Raw genomic sequence first — 14,992 nt, 5'->3', positions numbered from 1 at the left:
ATAATTTATAGGTTTTATTGGGCTACAGCCAGTTATCTTTGCATGTTTATATATTCCTTTCTAATTTTGCTTTCTCAATTATCCATTTCTTTTCTATTATTGCAGTAATACTCTGTAAGTGTTCTTCCCTTAAGTGATAGCTGCAAGAGGAATACGTTCAGATGAAGAATGCAAACCAGTCATGAATGTGAGATAAAAATACCTTTCAGAAGTTATGCAGTAATCACTGAACAGTGAATCATCATAAGTGGTTTATTCAAGATCATACAGTACCTACAATAATGAGTAAAAATACATTATAGTCTTGCTCTCCCCTTATTATATTTTAATTAGTATTACCTGTTTAAATTTTATTTCAGGTTTTGAGGGGTTTTAGTAAGCTTTATTTACCTAATAGAGATGATGTATCTGAAGTGGCAAACTTGAGGTATAAGTGACTAAATGTCTTAGCATTTCAGATACAGCAAAAATGGGAATAGTCTATTAGACTTTTTAGAAAAGGAAAAGTATTCAGTTAGGTTTATTAGCATTATTAGATGTTGGCTCTTCAACTCAGCCTCCGTTTTTGCTGAGCAATTTTCCATGTACAAAGGCATTCTCATTTGTGCAGAAATGAGAGCTGTATCCTGTCCCAGAGATAAATTCCTGAATATCAGTGAAGAGTTCCACTATCTGTGACAGGATATGCAGGATATTCAGCTATGCAGATCAGCTTTAAAGTTGAAAGATATCATTTTAACATTCTTTTTGAGCACGAAAATGTACTATTCACAAACGAACAACTCTTACTATGCACATATCATTTGTTTATTCATACCAATAAAAATTGCATTTCAATGCAACTTTCTTTTTTAATCCAGCATTACAATGTTTTCTTTCTTCTTACTCCAAGAACTGTAATATGTACATGCAATTTATTGGTGCTAACTTTTTTGCCTTTACTTCTGTGTGTTTCTATTTCAAGAATGTGTGAAAATCACAAATTGAGTTAAAAATGATTAATGAAGGGATCAGACAGCTCACAGATTTACCTGATTTGTATTAGAAATCGAGTAGGTTAATTTTAAAAGCAAAAATGTAGACAGGCCTCATTTTAAAAAATTAATCAAGTATCCCATTCAAAAGAGCTGTTATTTATGTTTATGCAAATGTAATGCTATAATGTCTATCACAGCTGTGATAAAACTACACAAATAATTTCCAGAAATGAGAAACAAAAAACCAAAGAAAATTCTTCTCCCATCATATTAAATGTACAAAATTGTAATTTCCTTCTTATTTTTTGGAAACTTTTCCAAAACAGTGAAGACTTCTTTCTTAAAACATCTTTCATATATTTATGTTAAACATCAGCAGAAAATGTTGTGTTACATATCTTGCCATACAGAAATAGGCCTTTATGATCCTAACTAGATCAAAATACCCCAAAAATATTTACATGCACTTTTTTTATTCCTTTGAAAAATAATCAAAGGATTGTGAGACACTTCTTGTCCTGGTATAAAGACATGAAGATTCCTCTCCTCTAGGTCATTTATTCTAATCTAATTCAGGGAGATGGATAAGATTGTAAGTTAAACCATTCTTTGTGCTAGCTCTGTGGTAGATTATTTGAAATAAATTGATGGCCCAGTTCCTAAACATTCAACTGTACAAAGACTTTTGAAAGCTTTTTAATTTTATTTGTAAACCAACTTGACTTGGGTAGGTCAAATTGAGCAGGTGACAAATATTTTGTAGGACAAGAACCTCAGACTACATCTATACTTTCACATAAACATAGGGACTTGTGCTCAGACCCAAGGCCAATCTCCCTTATTGCGTACAGACCTTCATCGTACCTCTACTGCCGAGTGAGTCAATGGCGATCTGGGCTAAGAAACAGAGGCACAGAATGAGGACAAGCTTACCTTTAAATTTTTTGGATGATACAAACAAGTCTCATGCAAATCATTTGATTCTGCAAGCCGAGACCTATGTGCATCTATCAGAGGTGGTGTTGATGTTTAGTAACCATGTCAGTCAAATCAAAACAAAGAAAGGGATTTTTTTTTTCCTTCCAATTCACCTCACTTAGGTGGCCAGCTCTTTGGGGAAGAGACCAGCTTTTTTATTCTCTCTCTGTACATGTCATACCTAACACGATAAAATCCTGATTCATACATAAAATATGTTGGTGGTGTTGGCAATAATTACCATGATAATGATACAGTTTCATTAGTGAAGATGAAGATGCTTACATGTTTGTAGAAAATATAGCAAAGCTAATTAGGGGGCTACTTTAGAACACAACTATTATTCCAGAATGTCTCCTTGTATAAACACTGTTATTCTGTGTAATAAATTGGGCCTTTATGTAGTTTATTTTAACCTGCTTCCAAAGCTAGGCCAAAGTAATTTTTTTAGAGCAAAATACTAATTTCTACATAGAAAGTTAAGGTATTATGGCAATATTTGACTCTTTTCACATAAGAAAAAATCCCTAATCTTAAAAAAATCTTAATCAGTAATGTCAGTATGTAACTTTAGGAAAGCTCTACAGTATTATAACAGAAATGCATATCTAGAATGATCCATAATTACAGGAAAAAGAAATAAAGTTACTTTTTATCATCAATTATGGACCAAAACACTACTGAGATGGATGTAATGGTGCTATCTCCATTGTTACCGTCTCAGGACCTGGTCCAAAGTATTAGAACCAGATCAGAATCAGACTGATCAGGTATTCATTGTGAAGATAGTCTCTGTTAGGTATCCCACAGAACCTGGTACAACAGAGTTTGAATATTGCATTAGGGTTTTTGGTCACATCAGTAAAAATATTTATAAAAATAATGGCTAATATAACCACCACTGAATGAAAAATTAGATAGAAATGGTTAGAATCTATTTTAAAACTTTAGGAATTGTTCAAAAGCTACATTTTCTTTTCCTCAACAGTGTTATTTCACTTCTTTTATTTTCTCCAGTCAAATTCAGATCTCCTTCATGTTTTCATAACATGAACATTCAAGTCATTATGAAAATTTCTTAACTGTTTGCAGAAAGGCAGTGTTCAAATCACATGGATGAATAAGAAGAAATAAGTGTAAATTATCCAGTAAGAAGAATATGCAAGTTAGAAGAATCCTGGAGTCACTCTGTGGGAAAACTGTTTTCAAAACCACTCCAATTTAGTGATCTCATCACAATTTTATAACTTGTATTCATAAGAAATACTTAAAACATATGTGAAAAATATATTCTTCAAAACATATTATTTGAATACAAAGCGATCTACTTTTGGTGTATTCTGCTCAGAAAAATATACAGAATATGAATGCTTATGTGGTGTATGAATTAAGTCCAAATGGCTTAGACCAGTAAGGGGAAAATTTGATAATGGGACATAAAGAAACCCTTTCAAATATGAGGATTTATATCTTTTTCTACATTATAATTTGTAATATAGCTGCTGCTGTTTTCATTTATCCATGCGATGACCTCAACCTCAAACAACAAAGCAGCAAACACCCAAATCCCCGCTATTAAGCCTTTGGTTTCAATCATACCCCATAATCATAAGTTTGACAGATTACTGTATTATTTGTGTCAAATGCGTATCATTTTATCAAATGTGTATGATCTTATCAGTTCATGACCTGGTTGCCCTTGAATTGTTTTGCTGCCTTGCTGCTCTCTTGTTATTGAGAACGGCAAACAAAAGCACTCAGCTTACCTTCTCTGTTTTCATGCAGTCTCCTCTTTACTTCATGTCCCTATCACAGCTTGTCTAAATTAATTAGTACTAAGCTTTCGATATGAATTTGCATAGAAATATTTTCAGTATTTTTGCCATTATGCTATGTATTTCTATGGAATGAAGAGACTGGCTAGAGCAACATAGCAATACATTTTGTGTAAGGGTTTTGTAATACTTTTTTAGCGTATTTTCAATTCAATTTTTTTCTACAACCTAGCATTTTATTTCCTTCTTGCTGGCCTTATACATTGGGGGACACTTTTCAGGGAATTATTCCATGGTCTTTTTTCTCAAGAAGAGTTCAGATTCCTCATGATAATATACATCACCTTCCTCATTCATCTTTTCTAAGGTTCTGCACTGAACATACCCATTGGAACACAGCACAGGAATCACCAAGCAGACACAAACTTGAGCAGATACACTCACAGGGCACAGTGAAAGCTCCACGTAGAGCTACCAGTTGTCATTTGTAGCTATTGCGCTAACGGCACAGCTTAAGCGAGTAAGTTTGCTCAGCTATTCCGCCGTGCTGATGCTGCTCTGCAGCTTTCAAGTCCAAAGCGAGCTAGGTCAGAAGCAGACTTGGTTTTCTGGACCATGCTTCACTGAATAACATGGGCATACGTAGTCTATTAGAAGCTTGATTGACCTAAACCATTTTATGTCATCTGCAAGTACCACCCCCTTTTTCTCATTTCCATTTCTAGATAATTAATTTTTTAAACTCCATGGATCTTCGCATAGACACTCTGGGGAACTCTGCTCCTGCTAAAATGTTCCATTTATCCTTATGATTTTTTTTCTCTTAGCCACAGAGAGTCTGGTAATGCTTTGCCCTGTGACAACACTTGCTTACTTTAGTAGCTTCTTCAACTACACAGAAGCTATGCTAAAGGGTTTTTTTGACAGTTCAAATACACAATATTGATTAATTCTCACCCACTCTATCAAAATTCTAATAGATTGACAATCTTTCTGTGCAGTTTTCCTAGACAGATGCCAGCTATCTTGTTCTTAAAACCACTGAGTTACAATTTTATGTCCTGTGCTTGTCTCTCATTTACAAGATTTTCAAGTACATTTTTAAAGAAAAAGACAACTTCCGACATTCTTTGGTTACTACCTTTTGTTAGAAACTGAAAATTAAAGAAATAGATAATCCACTGACTTCTTCCTCTTTGTTTTAGTCAATTTTTCACCAACATCCTCTCCCATGACTCAGTCTTGCACATTTATTTCAAACGGTTACCTGGGACGGGTGGCTTCCTAAATATGCCTGTCTTTCATTCTCTGTCCCTCCTCTGGTAAATACAAATGCAAAGAAATAGTTTAGAATATCTGCAACATCCTTGTCCTCACTAACTGCAGCTCAAGAGACCCACCACTCCTCTCCTAGCCTACTACACTTGACATCTTAAAAACTGTCTATATTTATTTTCATGCCTTCAGCTATTTGCTCTAAGAAGTCACTCTTACCTCCACTAATAATTATCCTGAAGTTTACCTGCTAGAACTTATGCTCTTTTCTGATCATTTTGCTTAAGACTCTTTTTTTGAGAGACCTTTTTAGTTCAGTTTTTGTATTCTGCAATATATTTTTTCTTCTTTGCTACTGATTTTTCATATGGCCGTTTTCATACATGCTGCAACTTTTTACACAGTATTTTTGCTGAATATGAGGGTTCTATTTCACACACTTTAATCACTCCTTTTAAAAAAATCGTTCTACTGACAAACTGATTTTGATGTGATCTTCTTTGCTAAGCAGTTGAATTTAATTTTCTTACAACTGCAATTACCCAGTGGCTCAACTAAAGTTCCTTCCTGAATCAACTTCCTCTTATGCATTCCTCTTGCTTTACTCATTGAATACATTATTAATAATTAATTATTTACTCATTGCTACAACTATTGTGCTCACTTTCTTTTCTTTGCTCCTGTTACTTGCTATACAATTATAATCTAAAATTTTACTAAAGAAAATACTAAATAAGGGAAAATAAACCAGAGAAATACTACTCGCTTTTTGATAGCAATTTTAGCTTTCAGGTTCAAAGAAAAAAAAGCAAAACTAAACCTGGATTCTCAAGTGTGGATTACACAATACCACTCATATTGTTTACTTCTAACATTTTCCCTTCAATTTTTTATGCCATACCAGAAAAGTGTAAAATGTAGACCAATGTCTATATGTAAACACATTGTTCAATGATCCTTATGTTAGCTGAATAAAATTTTAAATCCCTGAACTATCAATAAAATAAATATTTCATTGTTATTTGAAATAAAACTCCCAGACCCAGAACAAAAGAGAACAGAACTATCACTGTGGTGTCACCAGATATAATCATCACTGTAATGCACATACTGCATCAGAACTCTGGAGACCATCAGTGATACAAAACTCAAATTTTTAACTGAAGTGATAGAGATGAAATTAATACTGCTAGATTACAGTTCAGTACTAAAGAATGTTTCTTAGAGGTAAATGATGGAAGACCAGTTAGGGAAAGACAGAGTCATAAGTAGTTAGGGCACAGCTAAGTGAAATTTGACATTGGTCTTTGGAGTAGGACCAGATGATTGACACCTGACATTTTACCCTACACAAAATAAGGTGATTGTCTCAGGACAGGTTTTATGGGAATGACTTTCACATATCAGAATTGGTGTCCAAATTTAGAAGCTTTCAGTAAAGCAAATCTAAAGAGTGAAGTGGTAAAAAGACCTCTCTGAAGGACTGAAATACCTGGACAGCTAATTACAAAGGGAGAACTGAGCTGTTTGTGCTGAGAATGATCTGCAGCAAAGATCTTCACACACCAGGACTGCATGTGCATCACCTTTCTGAACAACTAAATGCTTTACAAAAATAAATAAATTAATACCATTCAGTGACATTCTTTTTTTTACCCGATCTGTTGTCCTAAAAGATTTTTGTTGCTTTAAAAAAGGTCAGTATTGCAATGCTAGTGTCTTTGGCTTATTTGGATGAGATAAACATCATAAACTCTTGAAGTCAAGGAGATTACAGTCTCTAATAAAATACAGAAGGCTGCTAAATAGAGTGAAAAGACATGTTAGATCAAAGTATTACTCAAGGGTTCTACAACTGGCTCAGGCTCCAAAAGGAATTATGAAGGTCTTTTTGAGATCTATCACACTCTTTCATGCCACCCAACCATAGCCTCAAAAGGTGACTAAATAAAGAGACAAGATTTTGGAAGATGACAGAAGGCACGGAGAAGCACTGACAAAAGTCAATACTGTGTAGGCTGAAAGATGATCAGACTGAAAAGTTTTGTTTTCTTCCTTCCAAACCCTTAATGTTAACTACGTAAATAGTTACTTCAAAATAATACACATACTGTTTATTCACAAGATACTGCTCAATCATAAAAAGAAGATCCTAGGACAGTTCTCTCAATTTTAGTCTTAAAAAATGTTAGCCTGGCAACGTCAATGTTTAAACTATCTGTCTAAGAAAACCTTGAAAATAATCCAGCATCAGAAAACAAAATTGAGCAACTCCCCCACTACTATCAGCTGACACTTTCGGTGTTGACAATCATGTCACACTAAAAACAATCAAAGTTTTGTCTTTTTTTGAAAGTATTGAATAATGCTTTCTTCAGCGGTGCCTGAATCCAAGAGAAACCATTTTTCCCCACTGCTCCTAAAATTGTGTCTGTATTATTCCTACTGTGAAAAGCAGAAAGAGCTAATTTTTATTCCCGCAAAGGGAACAATTTCATACAGCTTTTTGAATAGTACTTACTCAAATATGGTGGTTTGTAAGGCGCTCGTGTATTAGACAGCAGTCCGTCCAACTCCTTCCTCTCCAGAGTGTTGTGAAGGGCCTTCTCTTTGCCGAAGGTGGAGAAGGACCTTTCTGCCCCCGGCTGGGCTTCTGGTGTTTCAAACACTTCAGTGTCTGGAACGGAGTCCATGCCAGGTACGTGCAGATTGCTGCGGTAATCTGCAGCTTGGCGTCCATCAGATGGAACAAAGGAAGGCATCCAGCACCGATCTGAGTGGCCCAGTGCTTTACATTCCTCCGTGCAATTGGAGAAGAGATCCATGCCTGCAAGTATGAGAGAAAAAGAAACTACAGATATAAGCTTCAGCATCATGAACAGCTGCTCACAGATAAAAAAGATTATGCCGAGAAAAGAGAGAAGTGGAAAGAGAAATGTCATAAGAAATTCTTCTACTACTTTCATCTCCTCAACAAAAAAAAATAAAATCTGATTGTCCAGTCTTCAGAAGTCAAAGACACCATTTAATAAGCGTTAACTAAATGCCTGAATGTCACACACACAGACAAAAATAGCACAAGAAGAAGGGTATTGGTGGTTCTATCTCACACAATCACTTGCAGATCTCACTGTTTAGAACCCATTCAAGTAAGGTTCAGTTCCACTTGTAGGTTGATGTCTGTGGTTCACCAGTTGAAAACACTTGTTTAAGAGCATGAAGGAATTGTTTCCACATAAATGTATCTCTGACCAAAGAAAGTAAATGTCCTGACTGAGGAATCACAGATTTCATTTATGAAAATGAAATATTAATGAGTCCTATAAAGGAACTATCTGTGCATACATTAGTATACAGATAGAGCCTATTGATATTAAAGGCAGATCTTAAAAAGTAGGAAACCAGCTTTCAAGTGATCAGGATGCTTATTTAATCAATTGTTACATCATTCTTTCAGAGAATTTTCATTGCTACTGCAGCAGTCCTCCAAGTAATGGAACAGAATCCTATAATAAATTACTGTAATTAGTGGTACAAAGGTAGCCATAGTCCGATGTGACATGGCTGTGGATACTATTGACAAAATTCTTAATGCTTCCCCTATATAAGCAAACACTTGTCCCTGCCAACACGGAACTGTTTGCTTACAAATCCTTTAATGCTATTAAGATTTCAAATGACAAGCTATGCTTCTATTGACTACCTTCAGATCAGCTTTCCAAAAGAATATTTCCTGTCTGTGAGTCACTAAATTGTTGGATTATACTTGTTTTGAGAGGAATGGTGTATGAAATCATAGGCATAGAGTAAAATAAATACCAGCGTCTCCAAGTTGATGTTCAACATTATACAGAAAAGCAGAACAATAAAGAAGTATCTTTTTCTTGTATTTATAAAGAGAACGTAGTGTCTTAGAATAGGTGTATGTCAAAACTGAACTAAATCTGTTATAAACATTGCATTTACAAGCACTGCATTAGAATTACAAAAAATTACAGTACTTGCAAGAGAAATAGGAAAAAATTTTGAACAGCTGTAATAAGATTCATGTAACGTAGCTCATTCACCAGCCAACATTGTAAAGAACTGGATTAGCTCGATCTCCAATATGAGGATTAGTATTAAGAATTCTACCACTGTTTTGAACCATAATTTGACCTATATTAGTAGCATTTATGAGATATCTCACACTACAAAAAACAATCTCTTCAGCAAGCAAGAATCTTTCTGAGCTATCAACAAGTGTTTGAGTGCTAAAGGCAGTCACTTAGACATAAAAAAAATAATGAAGAAACAAAGCTCTTTATCTCACTTTATAATGACTTTTTAATTTTAAATTAAGTAATATACAATGCTAGGTCCAGTTTTGATTAGAACCTTGCACTGATAATCGGCATGCAGAAATCTGAAAAGAAATTAATGATCAGTGGACTGTTGAAGAATGAAAGCATGAACTGCAGATATGATTAAGGAATCAGATGAAGATCATCAGGCAAGGTGTACAAATCGTATGGTTCTAAATTCCATAGTGGTAGTATCTATCAAAGACTGAAAAGAAAGATTTCGATGCAGGCTTCTCAGAAAGAAATTAATATATAACAATGTCCATAAAATGGGGTGTGTATGTATTTTAAGTATTGAAATGTCCGCACAAAAATATCTCTTATGCAGGAAAAGACATATTTTATGAATCTAACTTTTTGCCATTCAGAAGATTTAAGTGACAATTAACACAAAATGGTTACTTCAATTTTCAGATGTCCTACAAAGTTACATGTAAACAACAAATAACCCTACTTTTAATAGGAAATTATTATAGTTACATTTTGCTAACAGTGTATCAGTGACGATATTCATTCAACACTTCCTGCAAGACATCAGGAGAAAGAAAAACTTATGGATAAATATTAAATTATATTCTTTAGTCAGTGGGGAGGGAGATATTATAATAATATTGGTTTTAAGATATATATTCAAAGATAGACTCTTCTTTTCCCCTTCATGGATTATTTCCCCTGGAAAAATTACCCTTCATTTTACTATTTTGTTTTCACATCAGCTGCTAAACTGCAAAATGTCTCTACCCAAATATATTTTTTTTAGTTCCCTTTTGAATACTGCTTGTCTACTGCAGTGCATTGAATAGTATTATATAAGAGCTTATTATAAAAGAGATGTTATAGCCACTATAAATCAGGATTTTGAATAAACAAAGTAATGAATGTAGGGGATATAAAATGTAAGCTTGTATGACAAACTTTTCCCCCTTTGAAGATGAGAACTTGTAAAAAAAAAAATATATATATACATACATATACATCTGAATTTTAATATATGCTGCTGGAACACAGAGGTAGAATGTAAATGCTTGTTTAGGATGGGAACAAAATGTTCAGAGAAGCCTGGGTTGGGTATTGTTCCTACTTGAATCAGTCACAACATTTCCTAAAGAGTTCAGTGAGTGCAGAATGAAGCCCTTGGTTTTAGTATTTTGACAGAAAATAAATTCAAATTAGCAGTCTGATTTTTAAATCCTCGGATAACTATGTATATTTACACCGACTGTGATATGAATGCTGGCTATTCTTCCTCCACCCTTCCTGTGGGTCATGCTAGACAATTCTGCTTCTAATTGAAACACATTAAAAACGGGAGGGGGAAAGGCTATTTGCTGTTTTCCAAGAAGGAAGGATATATCATGGTAAATGAAGTAAGACATTCAGCACAGAACTCCTTCATACACCAAGAATCATGTTCTTGATTTATAACAAAAAGAAATGTTCAGCAGTATAACACTTCCATCTCATCTCCCTCATAAATCTGGTTATATGTATGATCCTTCAGAACTAAACTATCCATCATAATTGCAAATCCACATTAAAGAAAAATGCTTTATATTTTTCATTTAGTTATCATATTAGACCTTGCATGCAGATAAACTGAGATTTTAAAGGTGACTCTGAATTATGAATTTCAAATGTCCTTTGTGGATACAGATAGATAGTATACTGCACTGAAGTGCTGAAAAATTATAAGCATTGCACTATTCTGAATACAGTATACATATAAAAGCTCGTGGCAAAGGCCACAAGTTCACTTCTGTTTGTTCAAGTCTTATTACTAGATAGGCCAGTGGGCAATATGAGCTCTGACACAACCTTAGCTTTGCAGATTTTGAAGGAAAACAAGCCCCCGCCCCTCCCTCAGAGAAAACCAAAAACTAGGAAAGGAGTTAAATATTATGTTTGATATCTGCATCTGAATTTCCTGAACTCAGGTACTTGGTAGTGTTGCATTTCTGAAGCATATTCCCAATTTGCTTCCTTTTCATATTTCAAAAGGAGAAAATCAAAATTTCTATGTGCATGAATTCTAATTGGTTTGAAAGACAGTTTAGATCAAAGCAAAAATTAGGCCTAAAACCATTTTTAAATAAGGTATTCCTTCTTAATTTAATTAAGGGAGAAGAGCCATACACCAAGCCTTTAGAGCAATGAGTGAACACATTCATAAGTATTACTGAGTAAATGATGTAATAAAAAGCAAAAAATACAAATTAAATGTTGACAAAGTATTTTTTGTAGTATTGTTATTGAGAGGGTCTTTTTCCCAACCCGTGTCATTTTTTCATAACTTTGGCTTTTGCTTGGAATTAAATGGCATTTTCTGTCTCTTCTGTGCTAATTTTTCTTAAAAAAGCTAGTTAGATGCGAGATAGGCGTGATTGTAGGGAACAGAGCTCCATTACCAGAACAACTATCCATTCGGTTAGATTATCCTTGAGCAAGTTCCTCATTTCCCTGTGATTCATGTTTTGTGTTGGTAAATAAGGATAACGATGTTAACCTCCTTTGTAGAAGACTATCTACAGAAGAATTGGACTTTATGAAACGGAATTATTATCATTCTTTCGTGCTAAGTAATTGGTGTGCTGCCTTGGATAAAACTGACTTCATCTGCATGAGGACATGAATAAAGACTCAAACTTCTTCAATATTCAGCTCTTCCAAATCTCAACTTCAAAGCCCTCTCTGGACCATTGAGATGTGAACATTATTAAGCATGCAGCCCAAGGAAAGAAGAGAAAAAAAGAAACCGCCCTCAGCCCAAGTCAAAGCACTTTTCTAAGCCATTTTCATGTTCACTCTCACTTTATCCGAGGTCGACTCTTAGCCCAAGTGATCTTCAAAACAGGATTTAGCTGTCACTCTGCATAGGCTCAGAAGGAATACTGGTTTTCTCTGTCCCTTTATCACTAAAATTCTTCTTCTGACTTCTCAAATTCTTCTCCTTATGAACACTGAAATATCATAGCTCTTCTGCAATAATGCATACTAACCCTCTTGGGGTTTACCTAATCTGTACCAAAAAGGTGTGAGGCGATATTTCACCCTGTGCCTTTGTATTAGACCCCTATCAATTCCCTTCATAAAGTCCACTAGCGGAAGCCTGATTTTATATCTCAGCCGGCCACCAGCGCATGCTGTCCAGTACTGCACAGAGGAGATTATCAAAAAAGCTGATGCATTTTGTAGTATATACATGACAGTACATTTACCTAGCTTCACATCTTGGATATTTCTTCCTGAAGTGCATCTGAGAGATCATGCCAAGTCAGTGAAAAAGGTGAAACAGAAGTAATATTGTGAGGAGCTCTGCATGTTCGGCTTGAGAAAGCTGAGTAGCTACTGAGCAACCATATGAAATAAGTTGATGGCATGAGTCCAAATCTTAGAGGACAGGTGTCTAATCATACAATTTAAACATACACACACGCAGAGTATTAATTGGCATCCAAGTCGGCAGTTTCACAAGGGAGGCCAAGAATTTAATCAACCATGGGAAATAAACTAACCTCATGCTTAGAAATTACTCCTACAGAACATGATTGAAATACAGCGTGTTAATAATAGGTAGTAGTGTTGTATTAGTTGCATTTGTTCTACAACAAATAGCAGCATTTGTCCCAACAATTTTCAGGCAAAGAAGAGCACAAGAAATGAGAAATACACTTGGGGTTTGACAAACCCCTCCACTGTTTGCCAAAAACTTCTTGGGCTTCTTCACCTTTGGAAAGTCATTTTCCAAAAAGCTCAGATTCCTACCCCAGTCAATGAAATGACTATCCATGAAAATGAGGCTCTTGAGTATCCCACTACTTGCCATTCCCTGCTAAATGCAGATGACAGTACTTCTGTACTTCATGGATGTTAAGGTGGATGAGAATGCGGATAATTACGAGGCATTCAGGTGGTACTTTAATGGGAACAACATGAATCCCCTACATACATTCCAGCTCATTTGAAACCATGATTAAATCACTATTATGAAAACAGATTTTGTGAAAATGTGAACTAGAATCTTATTTCAAAACATAATAAAACATTTTATGATACATAGAATAGCTTACTTCAGAATTTTCCCTAAATAATTGTTAAGCATAAATCTACAAAACAGTGATAGATTTTCATCCTGCATGTTTTCCTTCCCAATTAATAATTGACTGTGACTTTTGACAGGCAGCTTGGCTAGTAATGGACTACCATAGAAAAGCTACTTGTGTGCCACAGGACTGTTCACTGGTGACAGTAACAAAAACCATGTACAGAACAGTAAAAAGATGTTTTGGGAGCAGAACATACTGCTGAATAAAACTGGCAGGGAGTGAGTTTTATTTGTCAATGTGAATTACCTACTAAATACTTTTGGAGGCAAATACAATGCTTTTGAAAACAAATATGATGCTGCATCAAGATGTTCAGGCAACATCTTGAAAAAAACAGTCCAAACTTCTGCCATGTTATCAGCTGGTGTGTTTTCCTTCAATAATTTAGAAAGAATCGATTATAGAGTACCAGAACAACTGAAAACTTGAGAAGGCATTCCCTCAGATATTTCCTCTAGCCATTCAAGATCAAACAAGACTTATGGTTCTTTTTTTTTTTTTTCCATAAAATTCATCACCAAAAGATAATAGCAAGAGTGAAGTTTTTATATCAAAACATCTTGTCATCGCTGAGGTCAAGGGGCACGTTCTTTGCATCATGACAGCAGGATTCAGCGCAAAACTTACAGGAAAACTATATTATACATATGTGGAAGATGAAAGCAATTTCTACAGAGATTTGTATTTAAATATCTATTTGGAACTAGCATTTAAAAAACCTGTTCATGCAAATTATTCTCAAATCACAGCACCAATATATTAAATTGGAAGTTCTGTGTATTTAGGGTTTCAGTTCAAACTGTTAATTGTGAGTAGACCAAATCTAGTTGTCAGCTCTCATTACTTCGTATATAATCACCATTGAAGACATGGAAGTTCATAAATCACATCAGATTCTTAAATGATTTGAAATTATTTTCAAAGCATAGAATGGATTTTTCCCCTAGTTTGATAAAATAGAAATGATGAAGGATTTACACAGCTAAGGACTAATGCCAAGTTTGACAGTAGTTCCAGTGTTCATATCTGAGACAGACTACTTTTAAAATGGAGAGAAAGAATAAAGAGCAGAGGCACAACAATAACAGCACTGAATGCATCTAAAAGAAAATAGCTTTCAGTTGATGTGCAACTATACGATTATATTCCCACCATCAGTCAAATCCAGCCCCTTCTGCAGATGTTTATTCTTTTCTCTCCTGTTTGGTTATTATGGTTCATTATGTTGAGGGACTAAGCTGATTGAAATGTTCATTGAGATGACTGCTGCAGTAAAATGCGTAAAAGAAAAAAAAAAAAAGGAATGCAGGGAGGGCAGGAGGAGAGGGAGCTTTTTATAACTCGGTAGCACTGACTGCTGCATCAGAAACAGTGCAAAAGAAAGGGTGGGGGGAGGCTAAATACATGGCTTTTTAAAACAACAATAAATCATACGCCATATATAGGCCAAAAATGAAAGAGGCTCTGTGTTCAGATGTAAACTTCTGGCAAGTCCTGGTTTGTTGTCAGGTTCCCAGACACAAAATAGACACTCTGTTCAC

General features: G+C 34.9%; 1 protein-coding gene across 6 annotated transcripts in view; it reads right to left on the bottom strand.

Moving 5' to 3' along the window:
- The window catches only part of PCDH10 (protocadherin 10), a 38,126-nt gene that overhangs the window by 15,860 nt on the left and 7,274 nt on the right, over nt 1-14,992 (bottom strand). For all 6 annotated transcript variants that reach the window (XR_012628796.1, XM_074867317.1, XM_074867316.1 and 3 more), the window contains exon 4: nt 7,527-7,832. Coding sequence is in view for 5 of the 6 variants with exons in the window: in XM_074867317.1 (XP_074723418.1) it covers nt 7,527-7,832 (306 nt within the window). In the remaining variant the exon portion in view is untranslated. The remainder of the gene's footprint in view (nt 1-7,526; nt 7,833-14,992) is intronic.

This window comes from Strix uralensis, chromosome 4 (genome assembly GCF_047716275.1).
Source record: "Strix uralensis isolate ZFMK-TIS-50842 chromosome 4, bStrUra1, whole genome shotgun sequence".
Taxonomy (NCBI): domain Eukaryota; kingdom Metazoa; phylum Chordata; class Aves; order Strigiformes; family Strigidae; genus Strix; species Strix uralensis.
This window is presented reverse-complemented; position numbering and strand designations above follow the sequence as displayed.